The sequence below is a fragment of the Drosophila serrata genome, unplaced genomic scaffold, assembly GCF_035046125.1.
Source record: "Drosophila serrata isolate PLE 108 unplaced genomic scaffold, ASM3504612v1 contig_100, whole genome shotgun sequence".
Lineage (NCBI taxonomy): Eukaryota > Metazoa > Arthropoda > Insecta > Diptera > Drosophilidae > Drosophila > Drosophila serrata.
Genome location: NW_028256998.1, coordinates 274,173 through 294,974, shown reverse-complemented (window position 1 = coordinate 294,974; position 20,802 = coordinate 274,173). Strand labels below are relative to the sequence as shown.

The 20,802-nt window shown below is 41.2% G+C and overlaps 3 protein-coding genes and 1 pseudogene across 7 annotated transcripts in view; 2 read left to right on the top strand and 2 right to left on the bottom strand.

The window, feature by feature from the left end:
• Ddr (discoidin domain-containing receptor 2) overlaps nucleotides 1-20,802 on the top strand; it is a 108,963-nt gene that overhangs the window by 56,981 nt on the left and 31,180 nt on the right. For 3 of the 4 annotated variants that reach the window (XR_015273529.1, XM_020954626.2, XM_086841123.1), the window contains 3 exons: nucleotides 1,265-1,823; nucleotides 5,388-5,636; nucleotides 6,026-6,118. Coding sequence is in view for 3 of the 4 variants with exons in the window: in XM_020954626.2 (XP_020810285.2) it covers nucleotides 1,265-1,823; nucleotides 5,388-5,636; nucleotides 6,026-6,118 (901 nt within the window). In the remaining variant the exon portion in view is untranslated. Of the gene's footprint in view, nucleotides 1-1,264; nucleotides 1,824-5,387; nucleotides 5,637-6,025; nucleotides 6,119-16,308; nucleotides 19,167-20,802 lie in introns of those variants that run through there. The other variant, XM_086841122.1, reaches the window with a different exon arrangement.
• Nucleotides 12,729-14,593, bottom strand: LOC110185664 (crustapain pseudogene; annotated as a pseudogene). Its single transcript, XR_015273530.1, has one exon. The product of XR_015273530.1 is annotated as a crustapain pseudogene (transcript).
• Nucleotides 17,634-17,965, bottom strand: LOC110185670 (uncharacterized). The gene has a single exon (XM_020954631.2). It carries the CDS (start codon nucleotides 17,963-17,965, stop codon nucleotides 17,708-17,710), a length of 258 nt encoding a protein of 85 aa, XP_020810290.1. The 3' UTR covers nucleotides 17,634-17,707.
• LOC147644765 (uncharacterized) lies at nucleotides 18,132-19,166 on the top strand. Its single transcript, XM_086841128.1, has one exon. It carries the CDS (start codon nucleotides 18,132-18,134, stop codon nucleotides 18,459-18,461), a length of 330 nt encoding a protein of 109 aa, XP_086697254.1. The 3' UTR covers nucleotides 18,462-19,166.

Sequence of the window (20,802 nt, the reverse complement as noted above, 5' to 3'; positions counted from 1 at the left end):
CGACATTCCTATATAGAAACACACACACACATACACACAGGATGGGAGGCACACCACTGCACACCAGTTTTCCAGAGGAAACTTGCATACGAATTTCGCTCGTTGGTCGAAAAGTTTTGTCATTAACGTTCGCCGAGTGTCTGGTGCTCGCTCCGACTCTTACATTATGTCTTTCTAGTACTTTTTGGACGGAACGAATGCAAAAATGACAGCCAAGCCAAAACGAAGGCAGACTGACAATAGCAACGGAGCACACACACACACCCGGCACACACCCAGCATACACCCAGCATACACCCAGCATACACACACAAACTAAATAATATTATTACAACAATAAAATTAAAAGTTCCCCGTCGCTGGCTCTTACTTGCAAGGGAGACGGCACCAGAGCCAAGTTGCAATTAATTTCATTTAGTTTTTTGCCACACGCCATTTTTCCCGGCCCGAGGCTCTAGCTCTCATCTCCTCGAACGCTCTGCCACGTCGCTCTCCTTCTCCTTTTGACTAAATGGGAAAAGTTTAAAGTTTAAGGCAGAAAAGTCTTGGACAAGACAAATGAAAACCAGGGGAAGCCCAGGCGAGATAAATGCTTCGCAAGCAAAAGTGGCGAGTGCAGAGATCCCCGAAATGTACTAGAAGGAATACCATCGCATATTGCAATTGATTGTGGTGCAGGAGAAAGTGGAAAAAGTCCTGCCGGCGGGGGGATATCGTGATTTTGAGGACCACTTAGTCTTGATATACTACGTGACAGTGACAGCAGTGCCAACTTAAGTGAAAAACTATTATTCTAAACAATAGCTATTTACTTGAGAATTAGCATTTGAATAAGCTTCGAATTTAGGTTTTATTCTTAGTAAGTTTTTGTGAATCGGTCACAAGATAATCCAATTGGATAAAGGATATTTCTTTACCAGCATCCTCGACTATGGAGATCTCTCTGGTTTTAAATAAAATAGTATAATAAGTAGGCAAACTAAACCATATAAATAAGTATACTAACACACCCTCATCGCGCTCGCTGACCCCAAGGGATTATTATTCGTATTTTATGCGAGCTTGAGGAAAAGTTCAAAAATGTTTCTTAAATTTTCACATTGCAATTTGTATAGCTCGGCGGTGCCTGCTAGGAACTTTTAGTCTGGTGCTTAAAAAAGTTTTATTGTTTAGTGCGGTTAAGTTTGCACTGGCTGCTGGCATTCCTTCCATTTTTACGGTCTAAAATTAACACTCTCTTTCACTATTTCCCATCTCCTTGCAGATGTGCCGGACATTGTGTGCCAGGACTATGCGGTGCCTCACATGCAGCAGCTATTGCCCAATCCTCCTGCCGCTGGACAAGGGTGCGGCCTGGTATTGGGAGCTGGTACTGGGGGGGCAACGGTGGTGCCGCCGGGTTCCGAGGTTGTTGTTGCCGCTGGCAACGTGACCACCAGTGCACGCAACTCCCTCAATGCTGCCACATTGCCGCTGCCCCCACCGCCAGTACCACCGCCGCCGGAGAAATATTACGCAGCCACGCCAATTTGCAGCAAGTCCGTGCCGCCACCGGGCTCCCAGAGCAGCGGATCCCTCAGTCTCAGTATATCGACCACCGCGGCAACCACGCCCACGCCTACTGGCGGGAGTGGAGGCGGAATCGGTAGTGGAGGAAAACCGCATCATTACAATTTGGATATGAGCGCTAATTTCGCCGACATTAACGAGGAGCAGGCCAATTGCCAAGTGCAGGAGTTTCCACGTCAGTCGCTGGTCATCGTCGAGAAGCTGGGCTCCGGCGTATTTGGCGAGCTGCATTTGTGCGAAACGAATGTGCTGAAGTGAGTACAGAACCCAGCAAAATAGACCACACTCCACACATGCCACTACCCCATCCCCAGCCCTGATCCTTCCCATCTGCGAATTGAGAGGTTCCTAAAATTGTTGCAGTATAACAAATATTAACCCCGAAAAATCCAGCTCATGTGTAGCAGAGATATTCGGGAGCTGCTCTATTGCAAGGATATATAAAGCGCACATGTAGCAGGATACATGTAGCATACTACAACACTGTAATCTTTTAATTATTATTATTATTACTATCATTGCTTTGTAGAAACATCTACAAAAAAACATCTCTCCCTTTATTTGGTATCTAAACTCCATAGAACAATACTTTAATACAGCCATAAAATGTTGATATAAACAATAGTTAAAACCTTTCTGAGCATGAATTGTTTAATAAATTACATTTGCAGTCCAAGAAAAGGATCAATAATAGTGACGATAATTGTGTCTGAACCTCTGAGGTTAATGTATTTTCCCTCAATTCCATTACTTTTCTGTGGGCCCTCTCCCTGCCATTCCTTTATCAATTAAAACATATGCCCAGGACAATAGCACCACTCCAGCAGAGTCTTTGCACACCGATGCGTCGGTTTCCAAGCGCAAAAATCAATTAGAGTCAAGCTTCGAACAATGTCGTCATGGCAGGCCAATATTCTGCTCCTGGCACATTTTAATATGCAACGTAACAATTCGATTTGCCTGCTTGCTTTAATAGTTTTGCGGTTCGAAAGCCGCAAAACGTATTACGTATACGTAATATTGCCCATGCAGACACTCGGGCAGCAGCCAAAGTCAGCCCGAGGGGGTTACAGGAGGAGGATGGCAGGACGGAGGGGCGCCATAGAGGGAGTTCTCTCTGCAGCGGCAGCAAAAACCAGCAGGGAAACCTCCGAGGCCCAGACAGATGTATGCAAAATAATTAACACACACACAGAGCCAGAGACAGATGAGAGTGTGTGCGGCCTGCACTGCGGAGTAGAGTGAGGCAAACTTCAATATGGAATAGGGAATTTTGTGGCAGGCAACTTGGAGTACCCGATCCTGCCTCCCAGGGCCTGGCAGCCTGATATAAAATATTAATAGACAGCCGGATAGACAGTTATCAGACAACAGATGGACTTTATTGTCGGCCACCGTAGATGGGAATGATAATAGACGTGGCAGAGTTGAAAATCAAAGCCATATTACGCACCGGACGAAGGGAAAATGAAAACATTTCCCAGCGGCACTCAGCCATATGCTCCACAGTGGGCCTCGCCTACAAGCTACCAGCTCTTAACTGGGTCTTAGACACGTCTCTTTGAGAAGCCATGTGGTTTAAGAAGAGCGTCGGTTTAATGTGCAAGGAACTCTGATCTTAAGCCCTTTCTATTACATAGTGTTTCAAGGATATATAAGGCAGATGTTCCTGTTCTCGGAAATACACAAAAATAGACTTTTAAGCTTCAAATTATGAGGAAAACTTTGTAATAACTTTCGGATATACTTTAAAAGCTTTACATAGAACACTTTTGCTATGTAATATCCTTCGAATAATACCTGTATGACAGATTTCTTTTCCATTCGTAATTCTGATCTATAGCCTTATTTTACAACTTTTATTCATAACATATTATTCGAATGACAGGATAAATTTCAGACAAATGACGGACCAAGGGAAGGAGCTAAATTGAAGCAAATGCGGACAAAAGTAAATCAATCAATCCAGAAATTAACTAATTGCGTAAAACAATATTTATGAATAATTAATGAGCTCATAATGCGTAAGGGGCTGGGTCAGGGCGAGAGCTTAGTGGTTTCGGTTATCTTTTAAGCATTAGATACGGACCAGGCAATAATCCCCCCATTACGGGGGTATCCCCGCCTCTGTGCTTTTCGGGTGAAAGCTTTGAAACTATGAATACTAGCTGACAAGTTTATGTAAAATTCAATGAATATGTAATTACCCCACAGACACCCACACACTGACACATCGGTGAATGGTCTTTTTACTTTGCTGAACATTTGCATAAATCTCAAACAACACTCGCACACACACATGAGAACATCCATATTCTAGGTAATCTAACGACCTGCAGGCACATTAATTTATAGCAAAAATTCACGTAAATTACCTTTTGGCGATACTATCCACACACACACACACACACACCCTTCAGCCCGCATCCAAATGAAGGGCATTCCCGCAGATAAGTCGATTCCCTCTCAAGCGTATGCTCCCCACTATATACATATATATTTTATTTTTTGCGATGAAAACAGGACGAGGGGTGAAGGCCTGTCGAAGCGGCATTTACATTTAAAAAATTCAACAGCAAGCGCGAAAATTATTCATAAATGTACCACCGAAAAAAGGAAAATATCCTGAAGTAAAATAGTTCACAAAATCTACTGACCGGAAAGGGCGGCATGGGGGATACGCACCTATTTTTCGTTGTTGCAGCAGCCTTGACGTGGGTTATGGGGGGATATGAAAAGAAACGACACGCGTGCGTAAAATATTTTTGCACATTTTTAACTGAATATCAATTTATGTTATTTTCTGTTCACGATTTTTTTCACGACGTTTATTTTTGCAGCGCCCGGAGTGAGTAAACTGGCAAAAAAAAAATATTTTGTATGCTTTTCCATTTCCATTGTTGCTTTTTGTTTGCCAACTGTTCTGGGAATCTGTGTGGGTATTCAATTCTACTTTATATACAAAACTTTTAAAGTGTTTTTTATGTATTGACGTCTAGCACACGTTCTGGTTGTGTTTTCCTTTCTTTTTCTACATATTTTGCATTGGTTTTTTTCTTACAATACATTAGTTTGTCTGTATTTTTTGTTAAACTTTATAGGATGCCGTTGAGTAGTAGGATTTTTCCATTGATTTTTATGTGCTATAATAAGAAATATTGCACATTTTCAACTCTATGTTGTGACAGTCATCCCTGTCGATGTGATTTCGTGCAACCATTTCGCAATTAAACGGCACCAAACGAAATCAAAGGTAACAGAAACAAAAACTCATCTCATGTCCGGGGTACTTCGGTTGCTGTTGGTTGGTTGTGACGGTGATGCTAGATTGTCCTTCTTTTCCTGTTCTTTTTTTCCCCCTTTGACTATGGTTTAAACTTTTTATAATGGAATTTCTGATAAGCTTTTGTTTTTTTCGGATAGCTGGGCTTCGACTGTTTTTGCTGTTTGGTCGTCACCGCAGTTGAGGAAGTATTTGTGGGGAACAACAAGAAATGGCCAGTAGTAAAGGGAGTTACTTAGCCAGAGTTCATCATGTGTACACCTTTCGATCTAACCATTTGATTTGTCAGTTGTTTTGCCTTTATCAGCTTAACTAGCATTGATTTCAGTTCTCTAAAAAACCACCTTTGATTGACTATCTAATATTTACTGAGATCAATAACGAAATTTAAAAATGAATATAAAAACATTCATTAAAGACATTATTTACTCCTACTTTGTATAGGATTTCTTAAGTTCAACTACTTTTATTACCATATCCCCATATCCTTCTCTATTAATTGCCTGATCTTATTGAGTCTTTTTTCCATTTGTAGTGCCACCCTCGTGGCAGTGGCCACTCTGCGTCCTGGAGCCGTGGATCACCTGCGCAAGGAGTTCCGCAGCAAGGCCAAGCAGCTGGCGAGGCTCAGTGATCCCAATGTGGCCCGCTTGGTGGGAGCCTGTCTTAGGGACGAGCCTATCTGCATTGTGCAGGACTACTCTAACTGCCTGGGCGACTTGAACCAGTTCCTGCAGGAGCATGTGGCCGAGACCAGCGGCCTGATGGCCAACAAGAGTCTGAGGTAAGGGTCTGCATGAGCACCCTCAATGAACTTTTTAACTAATGCGTTGTCTCTCCCCGCATTTTATGGCATCTTTTTCTATTTTTTGCTCGTCCTGCTGCGTTTTTGCGTGCGTTTTATCGGACTTCCTGTACTGACGCCATTTGCCGACGCTACATTTCCGTTCTCGTGCTCAATGATTACGCCGATCCGCCAACGAACAACGAACGACGGACCAACCACCAACATGCGCAAACGGATGTTAAAACTTCGTTAACTTGGCTACCCAACCTCCGTCGAATGGGAAAACTTTTCAAATTCTCATTTCATGTCGGCATCTTCCGCACCCGCATCCGCTGCGCACCAACCCCGATTGCGACTTGCGACTCCTTCGACGGCGACGGACACAGCTACGGCTGCTTAGTCTACATTGCCACACAAATTGCATCGGGCATGAAGCATTTGGAGCAAATGAATTTCGTTCATCGGGATCTGGCAACAAGGTAAGTGCTCGAGATAAGAGTTTCATCTCGTGAGACAGGAGGAGGGTTGCAGGTGATTTTCCCGGCACTTTTTTTTGCACCCCAAGCTCGATTCGAGTTTTTCGTTGAATTTTAAAGTTTTTCTCAGAGTTGCCGAAGGTATAATTTAAGCAATTTTTGAAGGATAAAATTCAAGACATTTTGTTTAACTTTCTCAAGTTGATTTTGCACAGGCCTTGATTTAAAAGATGAACAATGATAAATCAAGTTAAAATTGATAACTTTTAAGGTGATTAGTTGTTAAAGACTATTATTAATTTCAACTATAAACAGTCCCCAGAAATTACAGAATTGAATGAAATATAATAAGAAACAATTTGGTACTAAGGCAGATGCTAATTCTATAAGATGCCAAATCTATAAATATGACAAAGTCTGAATTAATGAACGAATTAAGTCAGGCAAATGCAGAAATTATGTTTCATCTAGCATTAAACAAAATTAATTCAATTTAAGACAACACATACACATTTCTGTTGAGCACACATTATTATATTTCCCTCGTTACCTATTTGTATAGCTAGTTAGGGCTATAAATAAATTGGTAATTCAATATATTGCGACCCGTACTCACACTGTCTGCGTATTTTCGCATAGAATGTAATCAATTAAAATTAATTTGCTAATGAAAACGTCAACAAGAAGCGAAAGGACCAACAATGGCTCCTGACAACGGCGTCATAGCTGCTTCTGCTCCTGGTTCTGCTGCTGCTGTTGCCATTTATGAGCGAGTCTCTCCTTCTTTTCCACGTTTGACAGACATTGTTGTTATAGGAACCCTGTGCTCCATCCATTCACCCCATCCTGCTTGGTATCTTTATCGTCATAACAAATCAATAGACGTGTATGGCAGGATACGCTCCCTTCAGGCCCCAAGTTCTGGGAAAATGTCTTTTTGAAATCCAATAAGAAAATTGTGCTATTTCTGGCCACGCAATCGTCAAACCTTACCTGCCCGGCCCCCAAGCTCCCAGCTTGATTGCACAACAATGCAATAAGAAACGAATGCGGGAAGGGTAAGGCAATATGCCATTTGACAGCAATTGGTAATGGCGGCGGCCCACGTGACTTATGAGCCATTCCCGTTCAGTTTTGGTTCCCTCGAAATTTGTTTCTTAGCCATATGCATCGCCTGCCATAAATTTGCCTTTGCGGTTTTGTTCACAATAAGCCAACCAATATTGCGCAATCAGTTTTTCTCTCCTCTTATTTTGTGTACTTGTTTTTTTTTTGTGGGGACCACAGGAATATTTAGGGTTTTGAATATCGAATGGGACAATAACCCAACTGGTCAGATTTGTGTGTCACTCGATTATGAGTGATGATTTAAAACGTTTTCTTTGATCTTGAATGTTTCTAAATGAAATAGAGTTGGAAATGACTCTTTCACTGCTTTACAAACTTCTTAATTAATAGGAAATGCCGAGCAAGGGTATAAACATCATTACGGCCAGAAAAAACTCTATTAATCACAAAAAAAATAATATTATAATCTGTTTTATCTGTACCTACCAACACAAGAAAGCACTAAAAAATATACAAAAAAAAAATCATATGAGCCACAACTAGACAATTTTTCTGTAATTATTTTGAACAATTATAGCAATATTTTTTATATTTGCCAAATTTATACATTATTATATAGTTATACCACTAAAGAGATCATAGAATGTAAAACAGACCGACTTTAAATTTTATAAGAAACAATTAAAATTGTAGTCTGGCGATTTTACAGCTAACGTAGGCCACAAAAAGATAGGATAAAGTGGGGAATTCCACACCCAGTAAATTTCACAGACGCACACAAGAGAAGGAGTTGTCCAAATTTGGTGCAAATTCTAGTTACTTTTGTCCTTAGGCCACACATCCCACAAAGGCCCAATAGCGGAAATGAGTTTATTGCTGCTGTAAATATTGTAAAATGTTTTTTCTGTTCCTTCTTCCGTTTTGCTGGCTCCAACCGCCCCTCAAAATGTCGAGTGTCGGCAAGAAATGCGAAAATCCTTTTAGATCCTGTGGTTTGTTGTGGTACTTTTGGTCGGTATGTAGACAGAAAATGTCTGGAAGCCTCATTGATTCTAGAATTTTTTGACACATTTCTGCTGAGATTGCAATTGTAAAAGATATTTGGCTTAAGACACAAGTGAGGAGAAGTGAATGAGTCTGAAATACATTGACCGCATCCGCCTGTCGGCGTTGGTTTTACGTGTGGACTTGCCCGTCTCTGTTCTTTTATGAAATGTTTGGTTTACCGGCTTGAATTTGAAGTAAAATAGAAAAGCTAAATATTTAATATAAATACACATGGGGATTTTTTTTGATATACTTTGAAAGTGTTTATGATAAAACAACTGCCTGAATATATGTAGGTAATGAGTAAGGGGAAGTAATCAAACGCTTACTTAGTATATTTAAGAAATTCACTTTATCTAAATGACTATGCTCTATATCCCTGTACTTTTCGAATATCGAGTATTAAACGGAAAAGGACCATCCCTGTCTGGCAGAAAATGCTTCCTTTGCACAAAAAGCAGAAAACGGAAAAGTGTTCAACTAATTTGAAATTAAATTCAACGATGGCCACGACGCTCAAATGTCCCGCATCGCACTTTCCGCCTTCCTTGCCATTACAGCTTCCTCGTCCACATGCCCCGTAATGTCCTGCTCGCCTCCCAAGGACTATCACGGACAATTTTTCAGCATTTAAACACTCAAGTGCCAAGCTAATAAACGATATTAGTGCCAACAAATATTGCGAGTGTACGTGTGGGAGCGTGTGTGAGTGGCCATAGAGAGAGAGAGAGAGTGTCCTGGCAATCGTCTACTATTGTTGCCACTGCTACTGCCGCTTGTGCAAACGTTTTCCAAGCAGTTACCAAATAAAAATGATTAGGAACGTGACTAAGAGTGCGAAAAATGTTATTTACTTAACTGATGCGAACTCTGGGGCCAGCGGATGCAGCTGCGGAGGTGTGAGGATTTTCTGTGTGTGTGTAGCGGGGACCACAGCTTGATGCTGCACTCTTGGAGAAGGGAATCCATCGATCATTTGTTTAAAAAATAGGAAATCACGAGAAGTTATTTGATCACATGGTTTACCAAAATAGATTATACGGAAGGAGACTTACAAATTTAAGCCCTTTACTATATTTTATAGGGTTTTTTTAAAACCTCATTACTTTAAACTGGTAATAAAAGGTATAATACCCTGTAAAAGAATATACGAAATACCCAATGCCAGTAGCTTTCTGATAAGAGTTTGGTTTGGTAATGTAAAAAAAACTGCAGAGAAATGGCATTGTTATGCAAAATGTAGGGAAAGTACACTTCGAGGGTAGGTTAACCAGCTTTTAAAGAGTCAAAGAAATTTTATTCATAAATATTTAATATATTGTAAATATAGAAAATAAGTACATATATGACAAATCTATTTAGGCACAGGTAGGAGTAGAATCAACCAAAAGTGTTCACTCTTTTGGAAAAGTTAATCACTTTGAAGCGTAAAATTGTAAAAGGCAAAAAGTTATTAATCCGCCCTCGTAGGGCAAGGGCTTCTTATATTTCCAGTGCAAATTTGTACGAGAAAAGTGGGAGAAAAAAAGGAAGAAAACGTCATATTTATTTCACCCAGAGAAAATGCGTTTATACAATGACCGTTTCATGTACTCAAAAATACACAAAAATTAAGACAAAAAAAAACTGCCTAATTTTATGAAGTAATATATCGAACTTTTAAAAAAATATTCTAGTCTTTTCATTAAGACTTTTAATATGTTGCATAAGCATTTCTTTAGGAATACATACAACTCATTGCATAAACTTGGTAACAAAGGCTGTAAGTATACGAAACTATTTTACAAACCGATGCTGAAAATGCAGTATACTTTTCGGGGCAGGAATGCCCTGCCCAGCATCCAGCACATCCATTCTTGTTTGACTTCCATATCCTGTGGCTTTCAACTTCCCTCGCATGGAATTCTTCGGTCGTTCGTTGGTTCGCTCTGTCGCCTTGTCGGCAGGAAATGTTGATAAAACTGCTACCAGCTGCGTTGAAGGCAGCGACGAGAACCACAACGATGCATGTAAATCATTTATGGTTTGTACAGCATGGGGACGGACACCCCCTCATCTCCTTGGCCTGCAAAAATACAAGCACGCCTCCGCCATATTCAGGCAAAACTGGATAAAGAATGGCGATGATTATTAAAGTCATTTTTACAATGTTTAAGGGCATGCAGAAAGTGCACTTGCTTGAATTTCAAAGTCAATATACAAAATCTTCAGTCTCGTGCCGATTTTCGGTCTTCGCCGGTAGCATATTGTTGTTAATTTGCACGTTGAATGGCATGTTGACAGTCGGTGAGAGAGCTGACAGCTGTTCTAAAAACTGCCAGGCAGTCCGGCGGTCCCCCAAGGATGATGGGCAACAATGCCGATAAAGTTGGAAGCAGGAAAACGTTGCAGAATCCTCGCAGCATAATATCCAACAAAAGCAGCTGGAGCAACAGAGTCAGCTGCATGTCAAAGGGTTTATAATATCAAAACAGGACAGTGAAGAGTTGAGCGTCAACAAAGTGTGCGGCAGGTGTGCACACACTCTGTGTGTGTCTACGCCCCCAGTGTGTGTGGGCATCAGACTATTTCTGCTGACCATGGACGGGAGGAGAAAGGCCTGCGACTGTTTTGCTACTGATAAGCCAAAGCCCGAAGCCGCATCACAGACAACAGGCAGCATCTTTAAGTCTGTCAGCTAATCACAATTTTCTTTAATACGAGACCCTAGTACAGCGCCACCCCCTTGGAGGAGCGGAGGCTCAAGTGACGTTTTCCTTGGCTGCTTCGGCTCCGGCTTTCGCTTTTCTGCTTTCCTAATTACCCCACTCGAAAGCAGAAATGGCTCAGAACGCAGCTATGCAACAAATTGCAGACACGCAAACAGAGCCCGGACAGCTCTGTGACCCCAGGGGAGAATGGCCAAAGGGGGCCTTCGAAATGGGAGCAGGAGTTGCTCAAGAGGAGAGTCAGCACGAAATCTAGATACCCTACTTGCGCCAATATAATATAATATAAAATATTAAAATAATATTTAAAAAAAGTATAAGTATAAGTATAAAGTATAAAATTAGTAACAGAAGTTTATAATTATATGTCAGAAATCATTAAGTTTAGTCTGGCATTTTTGTAATCACAAATTGCCCAGAAAAAAGCGAAACAAACGAAGCTTTGCACCTTTTGAACTTCTAAAATTATCACCCACAAGAGTGGATCATATTCTTAAACGCAGGTTTTATGTACTATTTTGTACTCTCAAATTGCCCAGAAAAAAATGCGAAACAAACGCAGCTTTACACCTTTCCAACTGTTAAAATTAGCAGCCACAAGAGTGGATCATATTCTTAAAGTCGCTCTTCCGTGCTTAGAATCCACTTTACAGGTTGATAAGAAACAGATATTCATTGACAAGAGAGGGGGAAAAAATGGGTTTGCAAAGGCATACAAAGACAAAGATAAGAACAAGAAATAAAGTTCTTTCGATTCACTCACCCATTTGAAATTAGCTGACGCTTTAGATCAGTTTCAACGGTAAAGCCCTTCTTAAGCATTGTCTTTGCAATAAAATAAATACAATATTACCTACAGGGAACTGGCCTCTGTTGTGTGGTTTTCTAATTAGCACTTTTCACTGTACACTTGATTTAATACTCATTTTTTATTCACTTTCACATAAACAAAAACAACATAAAAAAACACCAGAAAAAAAAACACTGATCTTGGCACTGTAAAAAAATAAAACAAAAAATAAACCACAACAGAGCCTTTTCCCTTGCCATCACTTTACTAACACTTTTCGCGTTAATATAATACTTTAATTACTTTACTTTAATTACTTTACTTTAATTCTACTAATGCCTTTGGCACGTGTCTTTGCTATTACTTTACTACTTTATTTGACCGATCTACTGGACTTTTTTTTCCTCCGCTTTGGGAGAGGTCGCTCAGTGATAATGGAATGCATTAAGCATTCCACACTTCCAAAAAGCTTAAAGTTTCGACACATGTAAGCCTGGAAATACGATACAATTTACTTATTATGTAAATTATATATGTTTCTGGCCTCTCGCGTCTTCTGCTAGTTGATGTACTTTTCTATTGCCAGAGCAAAAGTAAGAAAATACATATTCAGCCTTGGCGTTTCAGGAGTGCGTGCATTTGGCTGTGTTGTGTGTGCGCTGGCGTCCCCTTCTGGAACCACCATTGCATGTAAAAAAATCCTTGACCATATTTGCCTTGGCTTTACAGGCGGTCATATTTGTTTTAGACTTTTCCGCTTTTCTTTGCCTTCTTTTGTGTGCCGTGACTAAACAGAAAGCGACTACACAACAATGCAACTCGACTCTGAAAGACCTTCAAGCGAAGTCTACTTGCAAACCTTTAACGGAGAGTGAAAATAACTCTTTATAAGTACTTTGCTGTTTGGAAAAAGGAAAGGAATACAATAAAATCCCCATAAATATAAATATTTATATATGTGACAAGATAACAAGTTGAAATTGAATTGGTATTAAATGCGTTTTGTGGAGAAAAGTTGCAACATAAATTACAATTTCTTTAATATAATAACAAAGGCATAGAAAATAAATACTCTCAAATATATTTGACTTAAATAAAACTTATACAATGGGATACTGGGAAAGGGAGGCCACGCCGCACATATTGCCAGCATTACGCGCCAACCGGAAGTAACCATTCTCCCCCCAGGATAAACCATAGGAGTTCTTGATCAGCCAGTAATCGCCCCAGGTAGGATCCGTACCGAAGCCCACCACAAGGACAGAGTGCGTAAGGTAAATCCGATCCGAGCGGCATCTCGGAATCCTCAAGATCCCACCGCCGTACTCCTCAAACTCGTGATGCAGATGGTCAATGGACACAGCCACGGGTCCAATGTTGTACACCACCTCAGCCAGTTCCCTTTCGCATCGATTGTTTAATGTGACATGTCCCCTCAATGTGCCTCCACTATGCTTGGGATCGTAGAGACACCTTCCTGCCTTCGGTTCGTACGGATAGGAGGCCAAAGTGGCCATACCGTGATTTCTGGTGTAATTGAAGGCCACGCTCACCCATCCGCCCAGGCAGCCATTGTTGGGATAAGGTACACAGTCCACCAGGTGCTTGGGGGATAGTGGCACCAGACGACGGGTTTTCCTTGCCAAATGCGCCTCCAGAACTCCCGAGGTGGAAAAGGCCCAGCAACTCAGACATTCGTTGCCCTGACGTCCCACGGGCGAGATGACTCCAAACTGGCGCCAATCTCTTCCACCCCTTATCTGGTTGTAAGTCTTAAAGTTGGGAGACTTTATGACTCCCATTGTGGCTGGTTCTAGAGGCGGGTGAACCGCTGTCCGGTACGCAAAGAGCACAGTTTGATCAGAGTCGGAGAACTCGTTCAGTCTCATCCAGTAGCTCACTTTTCCCTGAAGATAGAGCCTGTTGTGAGTCCGGATTGTTTGCAGCTTTCTGTTGTATATCGCTCGATGGTAGTTGTCCTCGCGTTTGTACTCCTTTCTGTATTTTCTCTTGTACTCAGTCCACCCATCATTGTAGCTCGTACTCGATCCGAGTTCCAATAGTACCAGAAGAGGCACTATGTAGAGCATCATCCGTCGAACTGAACCCATTGCGAACTGAAGACAACGAACGCAGCCTGTCAACTGAGAGATCAAGATCCGATGCCTAGCTTGAGGCTTGATACCAGGTACTATATGGGGTTATCGCTGTGAACTTCTTCCAAGAATCATAAAGCGCCTCTTTAGACAGATAAGCTCAGGCTTACAAAGAGATTATTTTAGTATTATAGGGAATTCATTTTAAATAATAAATAATTACTTGCTTTCATAAATACAGATTGAAATAATAAACAAAATATCTACGATATTCTTTACACCTTTTATAAAAAACATTTAATTTTGTTAAAAAAAAGTATGGAAAACATTTCGTTCTCCAACAACTTTTGGGATCTTCCACTGTGCCGTATCCCGCATTTCATCTCCCAGGTCCCGTGTCCGGCTTTCGACACCTTTTTCGCACATAAATTTTAATAACACATGGCAGTCCGACCCGATCCATTCCGCCCCCCCTCTGGGTGGGGCCGGGCGCGTATAAAATGTACACACATAGTGCAAATGTGTATATGTTATTTTATGCGGTGGGTGTGCACAATACACAACAATTCCCAAATGTAGCGACACGTTACTCCACGAGTTTCTGCTGCAATTGGCAAACAAGTCAAGGTGGTAAATGGCAAATGGAACAAATATTCCCGCCAAGGGGGAAGGACAGGCAGGGAGGCAGGCAGGCAGTCAGGGGCTTCCCCAAGTGGGACGCCCTGTATGGCGCTCATTTTGTGTCAACTACGCGACGTAAATGGACAAAAAAAAAGGGGAAAAAACGAGAAATGGGAGGACACGTGGGGCAACACCAAACTTCGTCGACAAACGATTGGGCAGGGGATGAAGGAGCGCAGTCAATAAACTATAAAATATGCAATGTTTGAAATATTTTGCATGCACACTATCCCCCCTATGTAACACACACACTCACACAGACAAATGCATGCCGTGTGTGCACACAACTTTTTTGAGGGAAAATATTTTATGCATGCAGGTGAATTGATTCAATGGGCTGCCAACTCAGGGCAATGCAACGCGATCCCAACCAAACAGCAGCACCCAAAGGAAATTAGCTTGACAGGAAATTCCACAACATACAGGGGAAAACCACCAAGCCACCATTACCATTGCCACCATTACCATTGCCACCCAACCGCTGAGCCTGTGAATGTGACTGCAACGGCGACAGTGACTGCAACGGCAACGGCGACTGCGACTGTGACTTCACAATGCACGTTGACATTTCCCCATTCATGCCGATTTTCATATTACATTTGGTTGAGCTTAAATGACAAATGTGGTTGGTAAGCCGACGTCTGGGCCCGCGAGCCCGTTGCTCCAGACCCTTGTTTCCGCCACGACCAACCTACCACACAAGCAACCGTCCCCCAGTAGATGGAGCATGTATGCACTGAGAAAAAATACCTGGATATTATCTATAGAAAGTCACTGCCAAATACATATAGTGTGAGCTTTAATTTGGAAATTTGCAAAATATGGTATGCTTAAATTTTGACCATTGTTTAAGCCTTATATTGGAGAACATCATATATGTAGTTGCCATAAAACTGGGGATCGATATCTCGAAAGTAATTTATAAATCATTCCTTTAGCTTGGGAAATATTTATAGAACGATATTCGGGTTAACCCTTTTCATAAAATTAGTTTAAACTAATTATCTTAAGTGTTTTTTATATAATCGGTATAACAATATATGTTATTTTTACAGATATTATTAAATTGTATTGTATTTTTTGTATTTTTCATATTATTCTATTCATTTTCTTATATAGAAATGAACCTCTGACCCTATAAATTTGATGTTGAAGAATTCTCTGTACTTATAAAAATACCTCCCTTAGTTAAAAATAGGATATAATACCAAGGAAAAATTATAAAGAATGATAAACCCCATAGTTTATTTTTAAAATATAAAAAGTTTTTTTATTTCCTGTGTATCCACTCACACTGGTCCTCAGTTGGGGAAGTTGCAACGCGTTTTCGGTTTGCGGTATTATTGCTGAATGACAGGCTGACTGAAGGACCGACTCCATGCGTATGGTTGAGTGGGTGAGGAGTCTGTCCCGCATCTCCTTCCTCATTTTCGACTCCGATTTCAAGCTTTGGCTTTGTGATTGTGATGGATTGTGGCGATGGCGACGAAAGAGTTGCCGCTGACATTTTTGAGCGGAAGAAAGCAAGTGACTCCATCATGGTCTCAGGAGTGCGGTGAAATACATTGATTAAGAAGAGTGAAAGATTAAAAGGGGACTTTTTCTCGGAGACCATCGTGGATTTACTTCCATTCTGCTTGCTGAGTGTTTAATAAAATATTTTTCAATTTAGAATTCCATCTGGACATGTCCTTAAGATCTTGACCTCATTTGAAGTCCACTTTGAAGACCCTCAAATCGTTTATGCTAAATTAAATTGACATGTAATTCCTTTGACTAACCTTTTGTATCTTTTCTTTTCAGGTAAGTCAATGCAAACCACATGTATTTTAAAAGTTATTCGGTAGCTTCTAAGTAAGTACATAACATTGCACTTATTTATTTGCATTTCCATTTCAAGAAGATTGAAAAGTCTATCTAATTATTGAAACAAGGAATTTATTATTCATAAAAGTAAACACCTTATCTATTACTTAAGACAGTTATCAATTTAGAAAAGCAACAATTTCTTAAATTCAAATCGAGTCGTATTTGGCTTAAACTTGCTGAAATCAAAGGCGATTTTCCAAAGAATATGGTGAATTTCTGTGTGGACTCCGTCCTGTGTGTCCTGTATGTCCCCGGGGACTTCTCGGTTCGCAATGCGCTTTTAATTTGACCGCGTCTGACGACGTTCCGAGGCCTTTCCTATGCCAACGCAGCGGCGCAGAAACTTAATTTTCCTGCGACTCGCCTTCTGGTTGTTTCTGTTGACTTGCGTTTTTGCATTCGCATCGCAAAGTTTACCATTCGCTGAAACTCTGGCCATTTTGTTGCCATCTATTTGTTGCTCCGCTGCGCCAGACGATGACGACAAAACCAATCATTTTCCCTCTCAGTCGCGTTTCCGCTCGCTCCCGTTCGTGTTTGGGATGACAAAATTGTAATAAACTCGTGAAGGCCACATTGGCCGACTGCCATCCACTGGAGCTCCTTTCACCTCGGCCGTGTCACGAAATTTCGTTATAAAAATAAATTTTATTTAATTTTGTTTTATTTTCTCTGCGCACAAAAAAAAAAGGGTTGGTAGAGAGCAGGGCGAAGGATCGACTTGCCCTTGGCTCACCGCCGTCGTTTTTCAATTCACCCAGCGTCCTGTTTATGAACTCCACGAACTAAGTGAGCACTTAAATTGTCTTTATGCCGTTGGGGGCTCGTCTCCTGCTACTTAAGACGTTGTCCTTTGACCTAACCACCGCCAGCGTCTTTGCCTCTTCCGGCTGGGTTTCCTCCTTTGGCAAATATTTTGCGTTTTGGCAAAATTACATCCTTGGGGTGAGGACATTTTTGACCAAATTTAGTTTATGCCTTGCTAGTCCTGCTAGTTTTTCCTTACTGATTGCATAGTCAGCCTCCGGTTTCCTGGGGGAAATTAAAATGTGCTTAGCAAAGTAAATATCCCAGCGAAAAACCCCAAAAAAAAAGTTTCCTTTGTTTTGGTTTACAGAACTACTTCAAGTTCTCTTTTCTTGTCTTAATTTTTTTAATATCGGGGCTTGACTTAAAATAAATGTTACTTGAAATATTTATACCTCCGTTGGAATATGATACATAATCTATGGTCCTGATGAAGATGAGAACGAAATATCTGAACTCAAGCTCTGCTTTATTTGGCTGCATAAACAAACGATTTTCTTAAACTTGAAACATCAGAATTCTCAGTCTATTCATTCTTCTTCATGTCACCGGCCTGACCCTCTTCGGATGTGAAGACCTTCTCAGTTTTCTCTTCGCGTGTGGACTTGTACCACATGACGCATATGATGCCGAAAACCAGTCCCAGAAAGATTCCTAGAAGGGCGACAGCGGCGATGAAGGCAAAGTAGTGGACCTCCTTCATAAGATAGGCCAGGCCATCTATGATGGGCTGGACGAACTGGACCACGAACAGCTCAATGGGGTTGGGAAACATCTGGTCCATGTTGAGAGAATTGGGAGCTCGATAAGTTTTATTGAGCTAAGATGTGAATGTGAATGGTGAATGTAACTGTTTCGTCTATGAACTTTGACATTGACAGACTTTTCAGAGTACTAGTTTCTAAGTTTTGATAAGACACTCACCCGAAATTTAAAATTCTCTAAAAAAAATGCATTATCTGGAATATCTTAGAAAACAGCTGACCATCTTCCACTATAGCCTCCATTCCGACTTTGGCATCCTGATCAAGGTGGCCACGTGCATTGCCTTCGGCGCAATCTGCGGCTGGATAATGAGTCTACTCACGTTTATGGTCTACAAGGTGGCCGTGCGCCTGGGAGCTCAATCCATGGAGCTTGCCACCCTCGCCGAGGACGATGACATCGACCTGGATATGGATGTGGAGAATGAAAACGACCTGCCGCTGCATCGAAGCCAAAACATCGAAGATTGGCTCCTGACAATGGGGCCGCCGCCACGTCAGCCACTCAATGTGTAGAGAAGGAATCCGAGTTCTGTAGCAAAGCCCTCCTTGAAGTTATTGGCACATTTCTCTCTCGCTGCTGCCAAGGCCTTAAATTCAATTCCACTCCTCGTTCCAGGACTTCACGCATTAATGCGAGTGTGTTTGCTCTGAACTGCGCCTGGGGCTCAAAATATTTAATAAACCATATCGGTTCTTTTTTGGGAAAATTCTCTCTTTCTTTTTCGGCTCTGTGTTGATTTTTCTCAAACAGCTCGCAGCTATTTTTTCCACAATTTTATATAAAATATTGGCTGTCGCTTTTGGTCCGCTCGGGCGACCGGTTGGAGAGGAATGTTTAAGGTCATGCCATGATTTGAATTTTGCCCGGCGGCTTTATTAAATTCACTTTGGGTGTTGTGGCCGTATTCGTATATTTACCGGAAAGTCAACATCACACAGCTACAAATGTTGCGAACGTTTGTATATCTTGAAGAAAAGGATATTGGGTCGTTTCTTTAAAAGTAAAAAAGGTTAAGAAATACATTTCAACAGGAGGAAAAACAACGTATATTTCATACAAAAACTAGCAAACTTTTCCTCTATGAGAAGGTGTTTAGATGTATTAATTGTTATTACAAATAAATCACACGCCCTAGAGCTTAGGTCCTGGATCCTCCAGCTCAAAAGTCTTGAGTTCTACATTTGTACCACGGCTTTCCTTAAATTTACTTGGACAAACATTGCATTCTGATAGCTTTGGAAAATTCGAAAAAGGCTTTCTGGATTGCAGAAATATACAGTTTATGTTGGAGGATCTATACCTTACAAAAAAAGTACACATTTATACATAAACATATAAATAATAGACTCTCTTTATGTACATGCCTTAACCGGTTTCTTTCTCTATGGAGTGTTTTAAGTCCCCCAACTTTCGCTTACTCATTTACTACAAGAAAATCCGAAACTAACCGACTTTCAAATAACGTCTCTTGCCAATATTTATGGCTTCCAGGATTTTAATAACAATTGCCTTGACGAGACATTAGCAGCTATCAGACCAAAACCCACAATTTGGCAACGTTGCTGGCTCCATTCAAGTTGTCATTGTTTCTCGGCTTCCTCGCTCCTCATTGTCTATTTGAGGCAGAGCCACAAGCGTTTGGGAGGACTCAACCACTTGAACAGTGCTTACAGCATTTCAGAAACAGACCCGCGCTGCGGCATCAACCCCATTCGAGGGATTTTTATTGGAGAGCTCGCAATAATTGCGGAAAGCATTTCCATGCAGTGCGCGCGGAAGGAAACCGTGGAAAGATGGTGCCGCGTAAATTCAAAGAGGATCTGTAACTGAATGGAGGCTACCCCGGTACAAAAAGCATCGGTGAAGGGTTGCAAGCTGCGAGGAGGGTGTTTAATCACCAATCCCGAAACACACCGACGAACAGCATATTTCATTTGAATGGTGTCTCTGGCTCTGGGGGCCACAGGAGCTTAGGGTGTCAGTGCTGCAATCTAGAGTCTGCACCGCAGTACAGCACTCACTGTGAGGGTCCGAGGGTTGCCAAAATTTCTAAAATGAAACCGAAAAACGTATTAAAAAGTATTATGAGGAAGAGTATACATATTCACCTATAAAAGGAGCTCAATTGATACTTGTGTAAACAGCAAAAAGTCTTTTTAGCGACTAAAAGATTTCTAAGGGCTTACGTTTGTATAGAAACAGAATTTAAACCTAGAAAAAAAGATATTTTAAAACTCACATCTTTATTATTTAAAAAAACTAAAAATAGTATATCAATTCCCACCAGCATGAACCTTCAAAAGGAAGAATTCTTATCATTGCCGAATTGCTATAACAAATTACTAATTCTTGCAGCAATTGAACTACAGATAACTAGATCCCTTTTCAGTTATAGTCATATTGGTCAGATCCCATAATTTTGAGCAGTGTACGAGTGAGATTCATTAACATTTTTCAATTCATTGCAACATGAGCATTTGAAGTTGAATTTTGCCACAGCACATTCATACATATATAAATGGAAGCCAGCCCGCAGATATGGGAAAATATTTACAATTTTCCGCGACGTGCGTAATGTTGCTTCTGGCTTAGATGAATGGGTCGACGGAGATTTCCAGCGGAGGCGGCGGCGCTACAACTGTGTGAAGTTGTAGGATTCGTTGCCGAGGCAACGGCTCAGCTCGCATTTTTCCATATGCGATGCGGCAACAACTGTGCCGAGTTGTATTTTCCGGCGGTGCGGCATTCATGGGATGCTCCTCGCGAATCCATTCGTCTGTCTGTCTGGCGGTTGGTGGGTCATTCAACTTTTAATCCAGTATCGGATTCCATGCGCAGCTCATTTGCTCAGCA

Excerpts from the sequence above, each read along its gene's own strand:
- LOC110185670 (XM_020954631.2), bottom strand. The coding sequence starts at position 17,965 with ATGGACCAGATGTTTCCCAACCCCATTGAGCTGTTCGTGGTCCAGTTC.
- LOC147644765 (XM_086841128.1), top strand. The coding sequence starts at position 18,132 with ATGCATTATCTGGAATATCTTAGAAAACAGCTGACCATCTTCCACTAT.